General features: G+C 41.2%; 1 protein-coding gene and 1 long non-coding RNA gene across 4 annotated transcripts; one reads left to right on the top strand and one right to left on the bottom strand.

Moving 5' to 3' along the window:
• Nucleotides 1-2665: 2665 nt before the first annotated feature.
• SALL4 (spalt like transcription factor 4) lies at nt 2666-20413 on the bottom strand. 3 transcript variants are annotated; one of them, XM_072633533.1, is made up of 4 exons: nt 20049-20413; nt 8041-10458; nt 6527-6828; nt 2666-4597 (listed from the first exon to the last, which is right to left on the bottom strand). In XM_072633533.1, the coding sequence occupies exons 1-4, from the start codon at nt 20281-20283 to the stop codon at nt 4175-4177; spliced, it is 3378 nt and encodes a 1125-aa protein (XP_072489634.1). In that variant the 5' UTR covers nt 20284-20413; the 3' UTR covers nt 2666-4174. The 3 variants fall into 3 exon arrangements, with proteins under 3 accessions (XP_072489634.1, XP_072489633.1, XP_072489635.1); XM_072633532.1 differs by having other exon boundaries at nt 7951-10458; nt 20049-20411; XM_072633534.1 differs by lacking the exon at nt 20049-20413 and adding an exon at nt 19292-20019 and having other exon boundaries at nt 7951-10458.
• On the top strand, nt 9019-21803 carry LOC140519970 (uncharacterized). Its single transcript, XR_011972343.1, has 3 exons — nt 9019-9087; nt 16061-16224; nt 21291-21803. It is a non-coding gene; the product is annotated as an uncharacterized lncRNA (long non-coding RNA).
• The last annotated feature ends 1629 nt before the right edge of the window (nt 21804-23432 follow it).

Raw genomic sequence — 23432 nt, 5'->3', positions numbered from 1 at the left:
GATGGAAAGTTAGATCTTCTAGCTAATTATAATACTCTATTTTCTAGTGTTTTCTGAAGTTTGGAGAGAAGCTCAAACAAGTGGCATAAAACTCAGTACCAGAAGGAGCAGAGGTTAGGGAATTTCCAAACTCAGACTCTGTTTATAGAGGTACATTCCCAGTTTCCTTATTTCTTGAAGTGTCTGGATTCTCTTCATTCTCTTTATCAGTTACCACCCACCCAGTCCCTAGAGGTTGGCTCAGTAGTGTTGGTTTAAGAGCTCTTGGTGTTTTTCTAAGAACCTACTCTAAATCCTTCTCCCCTCTCCTTTTAACCTCTAACATGCTTTATAGACAGTGAAAAGTCTTTTCATACCAGAGATGAGGAGCAAGAAAATGTTTCTACTAAATATTTAACTAGCAAAAAAAAATTTAATTTAAAGGTGCAGCAGACTTTATTCCCAGTGTACTGAGGCTGCTACACAATTGTCTTTACTGCACTTAATCTGGGGATTCCTAAAGGACTGATTTCCTTCAGTGCTTTACTCTCTATAGAGTAATAAAGAAAAACTTCGGGGCTGCCCATCTTCTTTCTTGTCCTGTTGTTAGTTAAGTGCCTTGTCAATGAGGAAAGTATTGTAAAAATGATCAGCAATCAAACAAGAAGCTAACAGGAGATAAAATGGACAATTATGATCAGACAAAATTTCATTTTTGCAGAGAATCAATGAAGCAAAAATTAGAAATGAAGCAGGTGACTGGGCCAAATTTACTCAAGTTTCTCTGATATGTCTAATTTCCAAGATACAAAAGGAACAGATTTTAATTTGTAAGCATAAATCATTGCCCCAATTAATAACCGAATGTGAATAAGCAGTTTTCTAAGGAAGAAATCCAACCTATGAAAGGCCCTATAAAAACTATCTAAATCACTAGTAAAATTAAAGCAACTCTGAGGCTCCATCCAACATCCATCAGATTGGCAAAATTGACAATGTGGAAGGTGCAGGTTAACAGGCACATTTATATTGTAGGAGCTGTGAACTGGTATGGCTACCCTGAAAAGCAATTTGATACTATGCCCCAAAAAGTTACTAAGCTGTGTATACTCTTTGACCTAGTATTAGGCTGGTACTTCCCAAAAAAAAGGTCAAAGAAAAAAGACCCATTACAATATTTGCATTTTTTTTTAATCGTGGCTAAGCACTGGAAATATAAAGGTTTTGGTCTATTAGGGAATGACTGAATAATGGGATATGTAATGGAATACTATTATTTTGCTCTGAGAAACAGAAGGGGGCAGTTTCTCTGAAACTTGTGAAGATTTATACGGAGACACAATAAGGCAAACCAGAACAATTAAAATTCACATTGTGAAAAAACCAACTTTGGAAGACAACTCTCAGGTGCAGTGAACTACCATGATTCCATGGGACCAGTATTTAAGCATGCTACCTTCAGAGGTATAGCATGGACAGAAGTGATAGGATTCAATGTACAATATATGTCATGGCTAACATGTAGGATTGTTTTGCTTGCTTATACGTTACCAGGGTTAGAATTCTTTTTTTGGAAGGAGAGATTAGATTAAAAAACAGAAATGCAACCTATGCTTGCTTCATTAGACCTTCAGAAGAAACCTGACAGTTACTACCAATCTCATACTAAAGCAAATTCAATCTAAACTAGCCAAGGTTACGATTACTTCCCCACTATAATTTATAGAGGTGAAGTTTGCATAGATTTTGCAGCTTTTTCTTAGTCTATAAGCTTCAACTCATGAGTTTTATGCCCAACACCTGGCAAATTTTGGAAATACACAAATTTAAGATCTTCAAATTAAGGTTCTCCTCCCTCCAAAAAAGTAGGCCCAACATTCTATTTAACTTTATTACAGATGCCCTCTCTCATTAAAGCACAGTTAATTTTATTCCTCATTTTCTAGCTACTCCTCCAAATGAGGGTGATTCGTCAGGTAGAATAACTTGAATTTCACCTTGTATACCTCCAAAAGTCACTGGCATTCCAACAAAAAAAGGTTCACATATGATCAGCAAGCAACCTAAGCTGTTAGGCTTCTGTCCTTGTCCGTGGGATATATGGTACCATTTTCATTTCTGGAGATATCAACACAAGTATAGGGGAGCTGGTTTTTCCTCACTCCCAAAATAATAAAAATGAGAACTTCTAAAAATGCCCCAAGTTAAATTATGAACTCTGGTTAAAAATAGCTACTATGCCCACCCAATTAATGATCATGTAATATACAAAGTAACTATCTGCCTCATTTTCCTTTTTTATTAAAAAATAGGGAGAACTGTACCCACCCCAAGGACTAACATATAAAAATTTGCAAATCTGAGTTATGTTCAATACTATTTGCAATTCTAGTCCAACATGTCATTTTATTGACATGGGGCTCAACATCACTGGTAGCAGGGTCAGTATCTAAATCTTTTAAAAATCAGTGCTTGGAATTCTTGGTATAGTGCATTGTTCCTACCAGGACTACTGAAAAATGTGATGATGCCCCTTCTGCAAAGCAGATAGGCCACCCCCTATAGATGAAGTTTCCAAAACCCAATTTAAATAGGGGCCTAGAATACACATTATTCAATAACAACCTACTGTGCTTAGAAGTTACAGTAAGTCTTTTTAAGCAGCCAGAAAAACCTGCATACCACGTGAAAAAGCCATCCCAAGTTTATTTTCCAAAAACAACAGAAACACATCAGCAGGTACACATAATGACAAAATTTCTCTTCAGGTTATACATTCACAAGGCAAAAGCTTGACAATGAAAATGCCTTTGGTATCCTTTTGTTTTTTGTAACAATATTCCTTTCACAGTGTAAACAAGTACTGTTGTGTTCTCTCACAAATCCAGGAGGAAAGGAAGGCACAACTTGGCAAAAGATCCTATGCAAGAATGATCAGGTACACAACCTGATTTATACAAACTACTAGCAATCTTGATCCACAATTCAGTTTCTGGCCCTTCTGTAGTTAGGGGGTAGCAGTAAATTTCCTGCAACACAAGTCAGGGTCTCCTTTCTTCCCTCCCCCAAGAGTCACTTTATAGTCATGTTTAATCTTTAACTTTACATTTTATTACATGTACAAACCAGATACAAGTTCAGTTGCTCCCACTCATATATCAGCTTGCTGTTTGTTAGTGCATGGGAACAAGCAGTTTCAGTTCAGTGGTCATATTTATAGAAAAATAGATACTACAGCTACAAAGAAAAAAATGAGGTAGATAAATTAAAGCTTAGACTCCAGGACTCTTCTCTCCCATATCCATAAACCTTCATCCAATATCACATGAATCCTTCTTGACCTTGGTAATAAGAGTTAACAGTGAAACGAATGACAAAATGGGAATGCTGTTCCCTCCTCACTGCCCCCCAAAAAGGCAGACACTGCCTAGTTGAATTAAATCACCTGAGAGCCCCTTGTTGGGGAGGGGGGATGCAGAGGGTACTCTCCCCTTCAGTGTTTGGTAAAGTTATGAAAGTGGTGAGAGAACCCTGAAGAGCTAGCTTTGGCACTCTTGGGGTGCTAGCTGAATTGTTCTTAAATAAGCAGCAACCAACACACAACATTAATTCCTTAGGGACTGAACAAGTCCAGTAAAGAAAGGCTGTTCCATTTGTTTCAGAGGCAAAGGTTGAGAGTCCTCATTCTACAACCTTAGTTTACCCAAAAAAAAAAAAAAAAAAAAAAGTACATTCAAGAAGTGAGAAAAAACCCACAAACAAGTCTAAATCTAAAAAAGGATGGCAGACCTTCTACAATATTTACCCGCATAAACAGTAGCCCATGTAATTAGTTTGGTTTTTTCCCCATTACTGCTCAGGATTCTCTTTTGTCTCACTTCATCGACAAAGCTCATAAGCAGCACCTTTAATGGAGGCAATACTAATCTTTGGATACACAACTATAGCCTGTATAAGCCTCTAGTTTAAATAACAAAGCTACTTTGCAAGACCCGCATCTTTCCAAATAGAACTCCTATTCTCGTTTCTTTTTTGCAAAGCAACACTATGATTGTAGAGCTGCCCAGAGTATAAAACAACTACAGTCATTTTGCACATAGATAGGAAAAAAAACAAAACAAAAACAAAGCCCAGGAAGTTGGGTTGGATTTTTTAAAGTGTATATTTGCTTCGCCTGCATTCCAGCTTTTCCTTTTTAGCTGACTGCTATCTTGTTTTCTTCCAGAAAGTGAGGGAATTGATGTTTGGGGACATTGTCAGTAGCACTAGCTTTCTCCATAACATCAGGGCTAATCCCAGACTGTGACCCATCTATCTTGGAGACTGGGGCATTACTCATTACAGATCCTCCACCACTGATAGGAACTGGGAGGGCAGGGATGGGACCGCTCTGAATCACTGATATCTCATTGGTCTTCATTGCTAAGCCATTGTTAATCACGGCTGCATACTGGTTCCAAACTGCTGGATCAAGATTCACTGCAGGAGGGACTGCATCCTTTGGAAACATTTCAGACACCTTCTTGACATCGTTACCCAGCAATGCTATGGTGTTATCAATAGATAGTCTCCTTCCACGGCGGGCAGAGTTATTCCACATATGAGTTCCAACATGGACCTAGTGAAAGAGAAAAGGGACCAAATAAATCCCTAGAGGCTCCATAACTACATTGGTCAGATACATTAAATTGGTTGGGTGAGGCAGGGAAAACCTATAATCAAAATCTCACTTAGGAATAAGATTGTTTTCATTATTCTAGAAATACCCCCTCCCCCCATGATGACATAGCTAACTTGCTGGTTTTGGCATTGGTGAAGGGGGTATTCTGGCCACACCACCTAACCTAAACACAAGATTTGTCTTGGCTGCCACTCTGTAGCCAAGAGCTGATTATCTAGTTATTTCTGGTTTAGGAGAAAAGACACAACCTAGATTGACCACAAGACAACTCTAGGAAGAATCTAGGGATCTTTGTAATTGGCCTTGCTGTGGGGTGGGGGGGAGGGGAGCAGACCAAAGGTCAAAAAGGACAATAACTGATTTAAACCATACCAACTTTAAAATACACTAGATTGCACATTTAGGGTTATCCCCACTCAGATGTACCCCCCCCCCCATTAATCTCTATCATGTCCTTTGTCAAGGCAAACCCCTCTTCTGTCCTGTACAAGTAATCTCATTTCATCCTGTCTTCTCCAACTCTCATCCCACTCTCTCACTAACTTCTATCTCTTCCTGTACAAAGGGCAGCTTTCCTGCATCTACAAACATGTCCAGGTCTCTCCTATCTTCATCAACACTGCTCCCCCCCCCCCCAATCCCTCACTTAATCTACCCAACTCTGTCAGCTATTGCTCTAATCCCTTCATTGCTTTTTGGGGTAAAACTCCTTAAGAAGTCATCTGTAATTGCAGTTCCCGCTTCCTCTCCTCACTCTTACCTATCTTAATCTGGCTTCTGACCTCCTCATTCAACTGAAACTTATTTTTTTCTGGATCTACTATCTGAAAGCTCCTTGAGTTTCTTATGCTGGATCTTCATTCAAGGTCACACTCCTGGCTAATCATGACTGCCCTCCACCCCACCTACAAATACTCTGTTCCTAGGCTCTCTTCTTCCAAAGCATTATTTCACTTTGTGATCTCCATGGTTCCCATGGATGTCTGAAGGTATCTTAAAGTCAACATTTCCAAATCCTCCCTCATCCTAACTTCCCTTTTACTGTCCAAGGTGTCATCATCCTCTTCATCACCCAGAGAGGTCTCAATTTAGAATCTTCACTATCTCTCAATCCCTATATCCAATCTGTTAAAAATCCCATTGATTTAGCTTGTTACTAACATCTCTGCATAAGCCCCTTTCTCTCTCTCTCTCCTGCCTGCCACCACCAGGGTGTGGGTCCTCCTGGAAAAAAAAAGGCAGTAACCTTCTAGTGGATCTCTCTGCCTCAAGTCTCTCTCCAAGTTAATCCATCCTCCATTCAACTCAAAGTTCTAAAGCAGTTCTGATCATGTAACACACTGCCCCGCCTCCCCCAATTCAATAAACTCCAGTGGCTCCTTATCACCCCCAGGATCAAATTTAAAATCCACTGTTAAAGAGTTTTTTAAGCCCTGCATCCAATTTTTCCTGTATTCTTACATCCTCCATATACTGGACTCTCCTTGCTGTTCCTTGCACAAAATAGTCTCAATTTCCTGCCTTTTCACTGGTTGTCCCTTATGTATAGCTTTCCCTCCTAACTTCACATTTCAACTCATCACACCTACAGTAAGAAGCCTTTTCCTGCCTTCCTTAATGCTAGGCTCTTCCCTCTGAGATGACCTCCGGTTTATCTTGTATATATCGTACTCATTCATAATTTTTTTAAGTCTATTGTCTCCTCCCATTAGAGTCTAAGATTCTTGGGGGCAGGGAGTAACTTTTGCCTGTCTGTTTTCTTAGTATTTCCTGCGGGACCTGGCAAATAGTAGGCTCAATAAAATGCCTGCTGATTTGATTTTCACTTCCTTCTTTCCCTTCACTTGAAATACTTGAAGAACTCACCTTTAAGTTTCCTTTGGTTGTAAAGGCCCTTCCACAAATGGTACACGCAAAAGGCTTTTCACCAGTATGAGTGCGTTCGTGGATCTGAAGAGCACTGGCTGATGAGAAGTTCTTTCCACAGGTGGTACAAATGTGCTGCTTGGCAGTGCGCCGAGGTGGGGCCACCAGCAAGGGGGCCACCCCTGGGGACAGGGCTGGAGGTCCAGAAAATGAGCTATTGCTTAGGGGCCGCTCTCCAGGAGCCTCAGCTTTGATCAAGGCTGGTGGCACTCTGACAAAAGGAGCAGGAATGTTACCTCGACCTAAAAGATAAGAAAATCCAATATTAGATATACAACTCTAAAATTAATAATCACCCTAGCTTGTCAGTTTAATGATCTTTAAGTGTCTAATTAAAGAGAAAAAAAGGTTTATTTCAGCAAAATAAAGTTAACCTTTACCTCCTGGGGTACTGGCATTTTAGATATAAAAAGGACCAGCATAAAGGATATTGTTAACAACACTCTAACAGCTAAAAAACCCCTTCACATCATCATGTCATTTGAGGCTTCCAACTCTAAAAGATATTAAAATCCCCATTTTACAAATGAAGAAACTGAACTGTAGGTTAAATGGCTTTCCCACAATCACTAAGGGAAATAATTTCTGAAGGCAAAATTTCATCCTAGATCTTAAACTAAGCAAAGAACTCAACTGGACTTGGGTATGCTGTCCCTAGAATGCAGAACTGGAACCAATAGGTATATTTGGAAGAAAAGGAAGATTTCAGCTTTAAAAACTGCCTAAACAGTGGAGCAGTGGGGCACCATAAAGTACTAAACCTGAAAATCAAGAAACCTGGGAATAAATTTCACCAATATTAGCTGTGAGACCATGGGCAAGTAAATCAATTCCTCTGATGTGTTTTGATAAAAGCAGCCATTTGTGGGGACCTTATATTAAGCAACTTCCTTCCCAGGATTATTGGGGCAGGATGGGGAAAAAAAAATAAAATAATCAAATGAAGCACGTAAAATTTAAAGCCCTATAGAAAGACCAACTATTATTTTAATACTTAAGAGTGTTGATACACAACTGGCTCCTTATCAATAGAAATTGTCAACTAAAGGCAAGATGACGATGAAACTGGTTCAAGGGCTAGCAAAAAGAATGGTTTTTTTTACACTTTTAAGTACAGTAAAAAAAAAAAAAATTACCATAAGAACCATTCTTATATCATGGATCATGAAAATAAAGAACAGGAGCAGGCCAAATCCAGTCAGTTTGCCAACCCTCTGATGCAATTGGAATTCCTATCCAAGTATGGCTGGGAAAAGATGACTTAATGAGGTCCCTGCACAGAGATTCAAGTAAATGATATTCTATGAAATGCTGTTTTAAAAAATCAGGGTTTTTTTTCTCCCTATGCAGCAGCAAATACCTACCATACTCCCCATTTGCAAAATTTAACCCAGGCTCTTCCTTGATGACCTTTCGGCCAATATTGGCATAAGTTAAATCCAAAGCACCATCACCTTCAGTTTCTGCTACAGAATTTTCGGGTCCTTCAGCCTTATTTCCCATGTCATCATGATTGATTACGCCAGGTGACTTGGACCTGATACTTTCAGCTTGACTATTTGTAGGAGATAATGCTTGGAATGAGGAAGACTCTGGACTTCGGCCATTTTGATAATCTTGATCTCCTATTACAGATGAGGAATCATTGGTCATGCCATCACTTTCTGCAGAGCTTGACTTCAGACTACTCTGCCGCTGAAGGCTCAGAGATGGATTGCCCATTTTTCCTGGGGCCTCTAATACTGAGATGCTGGTAAATGTCACAGCTGGTGTTTCTGACTGAGTATCAGTAAATGGAGTAGATGGCTTAGATGAACCACTAGGAACATCTTGGGAGTCCAAGTCTTCCATATCAACAATGCTTTCAATGGTCTCATCAATGCAATTGGCAATGGCATCTTCATTTTTCTCACTGCTAACAGCTGGATCCATATCAACATGGTCAAAGGAATTCTCAGGCATAGGGGTGTTAGGAATCTGGCCACCCATGTGCATTCGGATATGTTGCTGCAACACTACTGCATTGGTAAATTTCTTTTGGCAAATGGGGCAAGAATGTTGCATTTTTAAAGGGGTGTTGGCTCGGTGAACTCCATAATGAGTCTTAAGATTGCCTTTTGTGGAGAAGGCCCTTCCACAGATCTTACATTTGAATGGTCTCTCCCCAGTGTGAGTGCGATAATGCATTTTCAAAGAGCTTGTGCAGCTTAGAACTCTATGACAGATGATACATTCATTGGGGTCACTGGTAGCCTTATCGATGTTTTCTACCAGCTGTTGTAACTTCAAAGTCTCAGACCCCTGCTCAGTGGCCCCACTGCCTGAGAAACCACCAATGCTACTACCAGCCTGTGGGGAACTCAAACTCTGCTCTGTCCCAGATTCTTGACTGGCCACTCCAGAAGATGTGGAACCTCCTTCACTCTCTGGAGAAGGCTTGGATGGTAGATCATTGGGAAAAGCACCAAGTGAGTCTTTGGGGGTCAGAGAAGACAGACTAGGTAAGCCTAGTGGAGGGGTTCCAGTAGTCAGGGGAGGTTTGCTGTCCACAATCAGATTTGATTCATCCATGGGTACAGGTATTCCACATGAGATCCCACTGGTATTTGTCAGATTATCCAGGTGTTCAGGGACTGGGTGGGGATTCATTTTTATCTGGGGATATTTGTCCTTATGGCGCTGGAAGTGAACCTTTAAATTCCCCTTAGTGGTAAAGCGATTGCCACAGATGTTGCATTTGTATGGTCTCTCCCCAGTATGTGAACGGAGATGAATTTGCAAGGCACTGTCATTTCCAAACACCTTGCCACAAAACTTGCATTTGTGCTTGAAGAAGGGCTCCTCAGCATTTGGTTTGCTCTCAGAAACAGTGATATTGGGAGGTTTCCCCTTCCCTTTCTTGGACGGGTCCAACACAGAAGATACTGAAGACACTGGAGGGAATGGGTTCTGGAAAAGAACTGAGCCTGATGACTGAGGTAGTAAAGGATTTGGAAGTCGAGACATTGCGTTAGGAAGGATCCTGTTTGCATCAGACTTTAAAGAGAAAGATGGTAGCCCAGAGGCCACTGAGCCAGCAGTTGGGATGCCTATATTGGCATGAGGTAGTTTGCCTTGTTTCAAGGATTCCAGTGACAAGCTCTGGCTTCCAGCCTTTTGTCCAACTAAAGCCAAAGCAGTGGAGAGATGTTGGGACATATGAGTACCCAGTGTTTTCAAAGGGTCAGAACCATGAGACACTGATGGATGCTGACCACTGGTGGCCATCATGGTCATTTGCACACGGATCTGCTCAGTAAGCTGGATTTGCTGAAGCTGTTGTTGCTGGAGACTCATTAGCTGTTCCAAGATCATAGGGAATGTGCCAAAGCCCTGGACTGGTAAAGACACAGCATCAGCACTCCTCTGATTCACAGCTACCTTGGTCCCCCGTAGTGTTTGTAAAGTCACATTAGTGTTGGGAACTTTGCCTTTTGGTAAATAGCTTATGCCATGGGGTGTAGCAGAGGCTGTGGGCTCTGTTTTGAGATAGGCTCCGGCCTCCACACCAGACTTCTCTTTCTTATCCACAGAACCAGTGCAATTCTTTGAACGACTGTCTTTATTGCCCTGACTTTCCAAACGATCAATTGGAAAATTCTCTGATTGGGCTGGAGTAACTTCTGTAAAGACCTCAGGAGGTGCTGTCCCTTCACTGTCATTCATGATTAAGACAGGTGGATTTTTAGTGCAATTTTTCTTATGTTCCAAGAATTCGGAAAGGCTGAAGAACTCTGCACAGCATTTCTCACAGATACTAGTTTCCTCAGTTCGACATCGTTTAACTCTTCCTCTTATTCCCTCTCCATCTCCAGGGCAGTTTGGTGGACCACCTGAGGTTTAAAAAAAAAAAGAAAAAAAAAAAGAAAAAAAAAAATTTAACACAGACAACAAACTATATACCATCCAAATACTGGGATATACCTGAGAAGACAGTGTTTGTCAATAGGATATTTAGTCAGGTGTACCTTAGAAGTTGTTCACCTCACAAGTGTTTCCAAAACTGGCATAATACCACAGGAGGAAAAACTTGGTAGTCTAGCAGCCTTAGAGGGCACAACTAGGTGGTACAGTGGATAGAGTGCTGGGTCTGGAGTCAGGACTCTTTTTCCTGAGTTCAAATCTGGCCTCAGACACTTAGCTGTATGACCCTGGGAGGAAGCTTAAGCCTCTGTCTCAGTTTCCTCATCTTTAAATGGAGCTGGAGAAGATGTAGCAAACCCCTCTAGTATCTACTCTAAATGGGGTCATGAAGAGTCAAACCAGATTGAACAACAACAAAGCAGCCCTAGGAGGTTATGACAGATACAACAAAACGAACACTGGGCAAGGAGGGGATGGAGGAGCTCTGAGCTGGAAAAGAAGGTAAGGAGAGGTTGACCACAGTGCGTCCTTTCATTTAAATCTGAGATTATCAAATGTAACCCATTTTACAAACATTTATTAAACTGAAGTCTGAGATTAAATAACTTTCCCAAACTAAACAACTATAAAAGCATTAAAGGTGAGACAAATTTTGGCCCCTTAACTTCAAATCCAACCTTCTATTGAACTGTTGTTCATATTCACCTTGCAGCTTAGCTGTGAAGGTTAAAGCTCAGAAAGAGAAGCTGGTTGGTGGTCTTTCACATGAACTGGGAGAGGTTAAAATGCAGTGAGAGGCAAAAGGTTTCCCCTAACTTTCACTTGTTGGGAATTTTTCCCCCATCCAGGCAAGGGGCACAGTAGATAGTGATGGGGCTGAAATCAGAAAGCCCCAGAGTTCAAAGCTGCACAGCATCAGACATTGAAGATTTGTTTTGAGAATGTAAAGTCTTTGGCACAGTCCCTGGAACATAGTACGTGCAATTATCAATCCTTTCCCCTCTGCTGAAAGTAGTTGAATAGTTACAGTGGGAACCTAAATTCAGGGTCCAGGAACAATGGCCAAAGTGGGTGTAAATAGAAGCCCATCAAGATACCAAGAGAACCTCCCAATGTCAAATACTTGTAACTATGAAATTATCACATTAAGTACTATATGGTAAAAATTAAGCCTCCTAGTACCCACAGCTGTAATCAGCTAGGAATTAAGAAATCAGTGTTTGAGTCCATTCATAAAATGGGCCAATTAATAAAGCTCAGACAATTCCTGACTGGTCTCAAAACTTTAAGTCAGTTATAAAAGGAAATCAAATCATCCCATTTGTCCAGTATAAAGTTTGTCACCAATCTCCCTGCCCCAAAATACTGGTTTCCAAGAGTTTGCCCCACAGTTAAGCTCCCTTAAATGATCTCAGCTTTTCAAAGCATTCCTGAAAACTCTTACAGCTGTATATATCTGATGAGTTACTTTCAAGTCTAATGTTCTTAAGTTAGAAACTCTCTCTGAAAGACTTTCGTATTCACTCCCTAAAGAACAAGCAGCCTTTAAGAACAGTAAGGGATCCAAACCAGAGATCCCTGCCTTTCAGTCTCATACTAAACTTACAATTTGACATTAGGCAGCAAGGTCACAAGTTTTTATACATCCCAAAGTCCCTATGGAAAAATTAAAGTTAAAGGAATCAAAATTAAAGGTCAAATCCCACTTATCTGACTGACCTCAGTAAAGTCACATCTGAAACTGGACAGTCTACCTAGCCTAGAACTTGGAGATGTTTTTGGTAAATGGTTTAAACGAAAGCGTCGAAGTACTATCATTGTAGAGGCAAGAACATTACTCTTTCATTTCCCCTTAATTTTTATGGTATTGACTTTGGATCAAAGATTTTTTTTTAATCTGGGATCACTGAGAGGCTATTTGGAAGTAAAATCCAACTAACTCCAAGCCCAAACCACTTTTTCTACTTTAAAAAGAAATATACATGGAACCATTTTTAGATTTATAACTCACAGAAAGGCAGTAGTTTCTGGTATTCTTTTAAAAATAAAATTAAAAGACCTATCTTTCAAGACCCTCCCATTTGTTTTAAGGCCCAGTCACCGTCCCTCTTTTCCTTCCTCAAAGACATCTATATTCTGTAACACTACGTGCCTTGCTCAAATTGTTGCTGTTACCACTCTTGCCTATGCATTCATATCCCTTTTAATGTCTTGAAAAATAACCCATACTGAGGTTTTCTTCCCTTCTGACACCTTTTGATTTGACTATTCATACCACATAGCACCATTCCACTTTAGATGATTTTTTTTTAAGGAAGGGGGTTTACTATACTTATTTTTCATTGGTGTAAGTCAATAGTCTTCACATACCTAGAGTACATGCCATGAGTCCTAGGCCGACTCAGGACTGGTTCTGGCTATGAAGCCATTGTTGCTTCTTCCATCATATATCCACTCATAAAAACTATCTTTCCCTGATAGAATCTAATCTCCTTGTGGGCTGAGAGAATATCCCCTCTCTTTCCTTCTGTTTCCTAGCTATCAGCATCATGTTAGAAACAACTTCTTATCTTACAGGAGGAAACTAAGGCCCAAACCTGAGAGAACTTGCAACAATAAATAAATGAGAACGGGCTGGAGGCCAGGTCTCCGAGTCCCTAGAGTCTAGTAACAAATGCTGTGCTCCCTGCCTTACAACTCAAGTGAAAGAGGAATGTGGCATGACGGAAAGAATGCTTAATTTGCCATCCCTTCCTAGGTCTAGATTTATGGTTCTATGAAATTGTAGGGCTGTGGATGAGGATCAGTGAGTTCTCAAACTTTTCTGTTTCAGGACTTCTTTGTATTCTTAAAAAAAAACAAAACAAAACTGAGGACTCTTAACAGCTTTTATTTATATAGGTTACATCTGTCTAAAACTTCAAAACATCAAACATCAAAAGTTTTGACCTCATGGACCAATGGGCCAGATTCCAGGATCCCTGGACTACTGAGAACCCACTGTACTAGGTGACAGAGCAAAAGGAATGTTAAAATGTGATTATCAAGAGACCTGGATTAAAATCTCAGCTCTGACTTTGACTAGTCATGATACTTCCTGTTAATTTTCCCCTCCTTAATTCTTACTTATGCCCCCTTCTCTTCTGACATTGCCACTACTAGAGTACAGGTCTTATCACCCTCCTCCCAGGCTACTGCAACAGCTGCTGGTTGGGCCAGTCTCTCCTCACTTCAGTCCATCAGATTCAACTGTCCAAGTGAGCATCCTAAAGAACAGGTCAAATGCCACGCCCCCACTTCTTGTGACTCCCTAACCACAGGATCAAATATAAAATATGGTTTGGTGTTAAAAACTCTTCATCATCTGGCCTTCTCCTACCTGACACCCCACTACGTACTCTTTCATCCAGTGACAGCCTTCTTGCAGCGCCTGGCACAAGAAACTCCCAACTCTAGGCACTTTCATTCACTGTGCACTATGAAGAGAATGTTCTCTCTCCCTCCTCAAGCTCAGCCTCCTGGCTTCCTTCAAGTCCCACCTTCTAGAGGGAGTTCTTCCTGATCCCTCATAATTCTAGTGCCTCCCTTCTGCTAATTATTTCCTGCACATAACTTGTTTGTACGTAGTTGTCTGCCCACTGTCTCCCAGACTGTGAGCTCCTTGACAGTCTTTTACCTTTCTTTGCCTACCCAGTGCCTGCCACATAGTAGGTACTTAATAAATTGTCTGACTGACTGACCCAAGGTTTCTTATGCTATAATTACTAAAGAAACATAAGATAGCAAGATTTTAAAAATTATAATTGCTGAGGCCAAGGACAATAAATGGTTCCCCAGATGGATTTACAATAAGACCACCTAAAAACATTTACTACACAAGCCTGATTTGACACTCTTTACCTAAGAGAAACCGTTATCAGTAACATCATACTTGACAGTCTTAAACTTCAACGTAGGGGTTTACTTGTGTACAAAGCAAACCTGTGAAGCATGTCTACATTCAAGATCACCTCTGTCCAAATACTGTATCAGTGTTTGCAAAGTAGCAAGAGGGGCCTTGGAAGAACATTGTTCATGCACTCCGGTTAACCTCTTAAAAAAAAAAAAAATAGGGATTGTACTTCTGCACTGTTTTCCCATCTCTCCACCTCCCCGAATTTCAGGAATGTTATCTCTCAGCATCTAGGTATCCAATAAGTTAGAAGAATGCCGGACACCCAGCAGGGGTTTTAGATTCAATCACTGCCAAATGGATAGAAAATAACCTACTATTGTAAGCAAGCCATCATCCTATACAATACGAGATGAAATACTCAAGAACCTAGCAAACTCTAAACAGTATCTTGATTGCATTTTAACTTAACTCCTCGCTTGTTTCTATATTAAAAAATAAGGAAACTGTATTAAGTAGATTAAGAAAAAGAAAACATAATCAGACCTCCTGAAAATAAAAGGGCAATTATGTTTTCCCTCCTTAAAGTTACAAAGCAGAAATCCTAAGTGATAAGTATAAGTCTAGGATAAAGCCCATGCTTTATTTTTAATTCTTGTCTTTACTCTTTCTACATCCAATCTGAAACTCATTAAAAGAAGATCAGGATTAAATTAAAATCCAAAATAGGACAGGTTATTCTAGAATGAATGGCGAAGGAGATTTACAAACCTTTAAAGGAATACTTCAGCCAAATACTAACACATTCCAAAGTTTAGGTTCTACTCTAAGTGCCACTGCTGCAATAGTACTGCTCCAGTCTTAGTTTGATGTATACAAATCCTGAGCTGTTCTAATCTTGAAGTCAGGCAAGTGCGAGTCATTGAACCTCAGTTTCTTTCTTTGTAAAAAGTGAGGTAGGTATTTAGATGGCTTACAAGTTTCTCCTCCGGTTCTCAACCATTTTTTAAAGTAAAAAACAGTTATTAGGTGAAGGCAAGACAACTATGGGGACAGTTGTAATTTTGGGGGGGAGAGAATTTTAGACCCAAGGTACTTTTCAAAATGGCCTTAGCAACCAAAGACTGCTACTATCGCACTGTAATAACACGTAGCATTTTACACAGCAGTTACTATGTGACAGACACTGTGCTAAGTGTTTTACAAATACCACAGTTTCCAACAATTCTGAGTGACAGTACTATTATTCTCATTTTACAATTGAGGAAACTGAGGCTAAGGGGTTAAGTGACTTGTTCAAGGACACACAGCTAACAGTATCTGAGGCTTTTTCAAGTGTCCAGTTCCCAGAGATGTAGGCTCAAACCTGAAAACTCCGCAGCTCGTTCTCATTCAGCTTAATGGGAATCTTAAAATATGGATAGCAGAGCACTACTAAATCACATAAATATTACTATATTAGAGGCTTACAATTCCCTATCCAAATTAGTTTTTCTCCAAAACTGTGGCTGCAAGATGATTATAACTTTCTAAATGGAAGCCTAATGAAATATTGCTTTGAATCTTCACAGTGAGAGGAAAGTACTAAAAAAAAAAAAAGCCTTAAGTATGTAATAATACATGGAGAAATTTCATGTTGGTGTTGCTAACTGTGCCCTTCCCCCAATCTTTGTTAAAAGAGATGGCTCCCCTGCTTGTGGAAGAGGAAAGACTGGAAAACGGAGTTTGATGTAAAAAACAAAACCTCAATGACATTTAAAATGCCAGAAAGCTACAAGATACACAGAGCAATGTGGGTTGGCTTTAGATTCCAAGAACCTGTGCTGGAAATATCCAAGCAAAGGTAAGCTTGCTACTTGTGTGTGTACCTTTCCAAACTTCAGGTTCCCCCATCTGTAAAATGAGGGGAAATGAGAAAAACTGGGGTAAGCAAGAGAAATGGATACAAGATTCAAAATTAATTGTGCTTCTCTTAGTAAAAGTTCTGAAAGAGAATATTTTAACATTAAAATAAGACCAGGACTCCAACATCTGTGCAAACTAATACCAAAAATAAACAAGCCACTCTCCAGAACTCTTGACTTTGCTGCCAACTCAGAGTATCCCAATTCTAAGTCTGACATCCATGTCACAACTCTAACGCCAAACACTATGAAACAGGCTAGGAAGGGCAAGGTTATTTTTTTTTAGAACACTGCCTGGGGCAGCAGTTGCACACAGTAGGTGTGGAATAAATAAACTCCAAAAATTTTGAGTGGGGTTGAAAATTAATCAACCACAAAGTATCTTTTCTTGGTGATGCTCTCAAATGCTACATTCTTTGTAGGAGGCAGCACACATTTTGCAATGCAAACTTTTTAAGTGGTCAAATAGAAGTCAAGCATCAAGTTAAGAAATATGCATGCTTCTTTTCCCTTTTCCCCTACCAATCACATTCTGAAATTTAAACAGAATCTAATAGTATGTACCCAGCAGAAGCTTCCAGTCACAGCTTTTCCATGCTTCATAAGAGCCTCCCCTTAACCCTTAAACTTCACATTTCCAGTATTTCCAGTAAGTTTATGAGCTTAATGTGGAAGCTCTGAAACAGTACTCTTTCCTTCTAAATGATGAGATTTTTTTATTCTTAAAATTTAGATAGCCAGTATTTAAGGTATAAATCTTAGACTTTAAAGATGGTAATCCCATATGGCACAATGGGCATTTTAAACCCTTTAGAGAAAATGCTAATTTTCGGTATGTAGCATTATTCCTCTGACCACCTGCTGATTTTTTGATCTGCTAATTGATTGTCCTGCTACCAAACCATTTTCCTCCCAAAAATGGCATTGTTTTCAGAGGTGGGTCTCAAATTACCTTGCAAATTAGGTCTGTCCAACCTTAAAAAGCATATACACCTAGGCCCCTAGCTCAATCATAAATAACCTGAGTAGAGCATTAATGGTATTTTAAAGTCTTTTGTTCTATTTCACCAAGATTTTCTTCTATCAGTGACTAATGCTTTCAAAACACAGATCTGGGAATTTAAAAAGTCCTCCAAATTCCAACTGTAAGAGAAAACCTCTTCCCCGGAGGAACAGAGGCTTTTTCAAGGTTTCCCCCCCCTCACTGCTTCTGATAGCAATCATAAACAATAGTTGATAGATGTTATGCTTTCAGGTTGAATCTCAGCAGTTTGTGCCCCAGTTGAAGGGAGCTCTTAACTTCACTGCAAAAGAGAAAAAAGAGAAACCCTCCCTTAGGTTGGTGGGGGACCCTAAAAAGCAACTAAACCGGGGAAAGCTTGTGGAACCCAGGGCTTCTAGGGTTCTACAATTGGGGAGGGGAGCAGTGTCAACACCAGATGAGGCCCGGAGACCTCAGCTGCCCAGCTTTACCCAAAACTACTTCAAAAAACAAAAACAAGACAAGGTGTGAGTTACCTGGGGAAAGATGATAGGGGGGAGGGGAAAGAGGATGACGGTTTACGAGCTAGTTTTTATCTGAACTCTAGATGGCGCCAGCTGGCAGTTCAGTTTTCCACCGGAATACATAGATACAGTACGCTAGCAACTAATAAGACCCGAAATTAAGTACAAACTTGCTTCGGATTAACAAAGACACCTCCCCCCCCATCCAAAAGTGAGAACACCTCGAGGGTACTTTAAAACAAGAATGGTCCGAAACTGCGCGGTCTTTGAGAAAGGAACTTTTTGAAATTAAGGATCCAAATTTTACTCCCAACTTTTTGCTCTGAAATAAGACACAACGCACTCAGGTAAGCCCTTCTGGAAAGAAAATTCGCACAGCTTAGTTGACTCCTCCCGCCACCCCCAAATCAAGCGTGCAGCCCCCAACGTTAACCCTTTTGTCTTTGGCTGGTCCCTAGAGGCAGCTCTCCAGCAGTGGGCTGCGATTTACATGTGGAATCATCACCTCCGCCCCCCAGCCTAACCGAAGGCACAAAGAAAAAACAGTCATGCATTAAACATGGGATTTATTGCCTTCTGGTCGAATCTAAGCTCCCCCAGTCACCATTAGCCAGACCCCCCCCAACACATTTGGGGCTCCCTCCCCCCCAAAAACCTTACAACCCCAATGTGTTCGTGCAAGCGCTCAAGGGCTTCAGGACTAGAGCTACTTTTAAAAAACAAGTTAAAATGGAGGGAGTTTGGGTCAGAAGTAGAGCTAAAAAGCAAAGTTGCTTTTTAAAAGCACACCACCAAATCCCTCCCGGGAGGAGGGTGTGGCTTTTAACTTATTTAACTATAACTATTTCAAGAATGATTAATTTGGAACCAATAGAAATTCCAGTTCTCCTTCACATATCAATGGGTCGGAATTGAAACTCGGGGCCGAGACCTCTTCGATCTTCACCTCCCTCGCCCCAAATAGCTGCTTTCAGTGTCTCAGAAATTAGTTACGAGGAGAGAACCCAGAACTTAGTAGTAACTGTGCAACCAACACCCACACCCACGATCGTAGACAATTTGGCGGCGAGGGTGGGGGTGAGAAGGGGGAAGGAAAAAACGGAGATAGTGGAGCTTGAATATCTAAGTCATTTGGAACTGCCAGAGGCGAAGTAGCTAAAAAACTTTCCACCCCTAAGTCCGGGGGGACGGGGGAACGACTAGGAAGGGTCGGGGTCGAGGGGGACCCGTCTACCCCCAGAGAGACGCTTAAAAACGCAAAGACCAACCCCCCAAGTCCCCAATTTCTCCACCCCGCCCCAACCATCCCTTTCCCCTCCCCCCGACCTCTCCCAGTCCCCATCCCGCCCCCACACATTGTGGGGACCCAGCGTCAGAGGGGTAGAGCGTCCTCAAAACGTGCGTCTTCCCTCAAAGTCGAGAATTCGCTCCGGAAAAAAAAAGCGACCCCTTGCCACACACAACACCCGTTCCCCAACTGCCAGGACCCCATTAGCTCACCGCGGGTTATTTTAGGAAGTCGGAAATCAAAGATGGCTGGAGGTCAGGCTACAAAGGTCCGGGGCGACCGCGATAGCCCGAGGGTGGGGGGAGGAGAAAGCACTAAGTTGCACCCCCTCACTACTCCCCCGGGCCCCCGACGGGGAGGACGAGTCCGGGAGGCAGGTCCCGCGAGTTCCAGGCGCCCCCGGGGAGTGCAGAGGTCAGGGGTTCTGTGACTCTTGCCTCCCCCCTCGCCCCCCCACCCCCACCCTTTGCCCTGGGTGGAGGTGGGCGACGAGCCCAGAGCAGGTCGCGTGCGCAACAGTTCGTATTCCCCGAGGGTAAACCCTGCCGACCCCAGCTCCATAGAAACTGGGGGGGCGGGGGGGGAAGGTGGCCCGGGGATAAGAAGAGGGGGAAGCGCAGAGCCGGGGATCTAGGGCAGCTGCAAAGAGGATGGAAGGTCTCGAACCCTGTTTTTTTGAATCCACCCTAAATCGTTCCCAACATAGCAACTGCTTCCTCTGTGCTGAAAAGCCTGGGAGCGGCACAGGGCGGAGAATTCTACGGGAATACGACCGACTAAAATATTCCTCTTCCCCCTCCAAAAAAAAAAAAAAAGCTAAGGGTCGGGCGCTGGCCCCCGGGCAAAAAGAGAAGTCGAAGCTGGAGCCCCGAGGAGTCTGGAGTCCCCGCGCGCTCCCGGTCTCCAGCCCCGACCGTCGATCAAAGTTCTAAGGGGACCTGGAGGAGCCCAATTCTCTTGCCCACTTACCGTGCTCTGCGGCGGCGGCAGCTGGGGTCGTAGCGGAGGCGGCGGCGGCTACCAAAGAGCAGGCTGCCGCATCTGGAAGCTGCTGAGCCTCCTCGGAAGAGTTGATGTGCTGGGGTTTCGCCTGCTTGCGCCTCGACATGGTTCGAGCATCGGGAGCAAAATTGTAGCAATTATTTTCCCCTTCACAACAAATTCCTAGAGTTGGGAAATAACCCCCTTCGGCTGGAACGCGCATGTCAGAGTAATTATGATTATCAATAATGCATTGCGATTTATCATGAGCCCTGACAGCTGATTGGCCTGGGTCCAAAAGCTCACAGATTATTTAAATAAGCCCTCATTGATCAGGGTGGGGAGGGGGATTGTGGGTTTTGTAGTCCGGCCCCTGAACAGTTCCTCTGCCTGCGACAAAGGCTTGAGTATCGAGGGAGTTAAGCTAATTAGCATGCATGTTCAGATTGGCTCCCGGGACATAATGAAATTCGAAGGGACACGTCGTGGGTACCCCATGAAAATATACACAACGCATGCAAACATTTGTTTTTCCAAATGGGGACTTAAAGATAGCTCTGTGTCTAGAGTATTTTTAGTGGCGTCCTTTAATTAATGTTTTGCAAGGGTAATATTAATAAAGCTCTGGCCGTCAAGTAGACTCCTTCGGGTTCCTTTTTAGAAAGGTTTTCAGTCGGAGGGGGAGGGGGAGGTGCTGCTTAGGAGACGAGTTATCACCAAGCGTCCCTTTTGATGAGATCAAGTTATGAACTCAGTTTCAGGATGAGTGGCTTAGTCCTGGGTGTAGTCGCACTCAGTATGTTTAAACTTTTTTTTTCCCTTTCCTTTCCCCTCAGCCCCCGCCTCCAAAATAAACAGCGATAGGAGAGGTATGCATTCGTGCACCTCTCTTAATTTTCGAAGTATCTTTTCAGTATCCAAATACTACCCCAACTAGCTGCTTCTTACTCAGCAAAACCTCCTGGCGCCACTGGAGATGAGCTAGAGCTTAAATGTTAACTAATAGCTACAATGACTTCTCTATTGAATTCACGCTCATAACGACTAGTTTATTGTTCTAATGTCACCTTGATTTTTCTACTTAAAAATGTTTCACTAGTAAATTTATTAAATGAAGGCCTGCTTCCACCAGGAGCTCTTAAAGCAGTGAGATAAAAACTGCAAGCAATTACTTTTCAGTCCTCTTTTAGACGCTGTAAAAGTCTGATCATTATACTTTTTATTACACAGATCCGTGTCCTTCGTAGAAAATGCAACTCCTTTCAAAAAGTGTTGGAAAGTTTCTTTGCAACAGCGGCAGTATCAAAACAGCAATTGAAGTAGGGGATTATGATTAATAATCATTATTGGATTCCCTCCCCTCCCAAAAAAGTACAGCCTTTATCATGAAAAAGGTTCATAGTTCAAATGAGCCCACCAGCAATGCTGGGCTAGAAACTCTTTATCATTCTGACACAATTAAACACCTTCTGACATCAGGAAGGTTCTGGGGATTGTTAATTATATATACATATTTTTTTTATCACAATATATCACACTCCAGTGAATGTCTTACATGTAGTCTGTGTTCAATACGCGTTAATGAATGAATGACATTTCTTGCAGTCTTGCATAAATCTTTGAGATTTTCCATGACTATAATAGGAGTACAGTCTTTCTGAAGCATTTATTTCATTGCAAGGGACTATACAAATAAAAACTTTTCTTCAACATCAGCTGTTTGCATTTTCTGGATTAATTGTAAAGAGCTCAATCTATAAGTGAAGTAGGAATTGAAGATACTATGTTTGTGGGTAGGGCATTACCCTCTAAGTGAATTCAGCTGGATGTTTTCTGCAACAGAAGGTGGATGTTGAATTTTAGGTCATTCTAAACATTAATAATAATGATAAGTAACTTTTCAGTATCCAAACTACCTCATCCAGCTACTTCTTGCTAATAACAGCAGTGATAATAATAAGTGTGTATTTATATATCACTTTATGGTTTCAAAGCAATTTCCTGACAACGATCCATAGAAGATAAGTAGTAGAGTATTATCCCTATTTTGGATAAACAGGAATTGGGACGAATTGATATAAGGTGACTTGATTAAGGTGCCGGACAATATGAACCCCCGTTAGGGCAGTTGTTCCAGACTTTCTGGTCTCAGGACCCCTTTACACTCTTAAAAACTTAAACTTCTGTTTATATGGCTTCAAGTTGTCTTTATTTACCATGTTAGAAATGAAAACATCTTAGACATTATGAAAATAGATATGATCCCATAATCCACAAGATCTTGGGGACCTCCATAGGTCACATTTTGAGACTCTACTTGGATTATGATATCTGTGGAGGACAAGTCATTGGGACAGTATAGATCCAGTCGCCTTCTGAATAATGTCATGAAGGGGAAAAGATTTTTCTTCTGTATTGGAGGTTTTAAAGGGACAAGTACAAGAACAAGTTTTTAGCCTAGCCTGATCATCACTATGGTTTCTGTCTGCAAAATTCTACTATAAGGAAAGTTGTAAAACCAAAAGAGAGGGAAACAAAAGCAGAGAAAAATGGAAATGTCCTCATGGGTGGAACACCAAAGATAATGATTTTATTATTTGATGTCCTCTAAACACTGAAATTCCTGAGGTGAAGGGCTTTATTGAATCTTGAAAAGAACCCATCAGTACCAAATAAAGGTGATAAGACTTTAAGACTTGATTAATTCATGATGTAAGTTCTTGCTGTGTTAGACTAAATTAATTTTCTGATTAAAATATAATTGTTGGGTGGAGAAGGGTGAAAAGTGTGCATACTTGGCAGTTAACAAAGAATAGGGGCTCTCAATGAAATTCTTGCCCAGAGTTCAAATTGTTAGAAGGTAGAAGCATTTAAGTTGTAAAACATTGTATTATAATTTTTATGTTTAATACTACCTTATGTACTTTCTTCTCGGCATTATTTTAAGGCCTAAATGAGATAATATTTGTGAAGTGCTTTGCAAACCCAAAAGACGGCAGAAAGTTGCACCTAGTACTGCTATTGTTACAGCTACACGGTGTTAATTTTTCTTTACAACCAAAGAGCTCTGTATATGATGCTATTATCTGGGCTAGACTTTAGGAGTACTGAACTTAAAAATTAAAGGGAATTTAGAAATCATCTTTTTTTTTTTTTTTTTGAGGCACTGGCATTAAGTGATTTGCCAAGGGTCACACAACTAAGTGTCTGAGGCTAGATGTGAACTTAGGTCTTCCTGAATCTAGGATCAGTGCTCTATCCAGTGAACCACCTAACTGCTCCGAGATAATTTATTCTAACACCTTTGAGTTATAGATGAGGAAACTAAGGCCCAGAAAGTATAAATGACTTTTACAAAGTCATACAACTTTT

The sequence above is a fragment of the Notamacropus eugenii genome, chromosome 1 (assembly GCF_028372415.1).
Source record: "Notamacropus eugenii isolate mMacEug1 chromosome 1, mMacEug1.pri_v2, whole genome shotgun sequence".
Lineage (NCBI taxonomy): Eukaryota > Metazoa > Chordata > Mammalia > Diprotodontia > Macropodidae > Notamacropus > Notamacropus eugenii.
The sequence above is the reverse complement of the archived record's forward strand: the minus strand, read 5'-3'. Positions and strand labels throughout refer to the sequence as shown.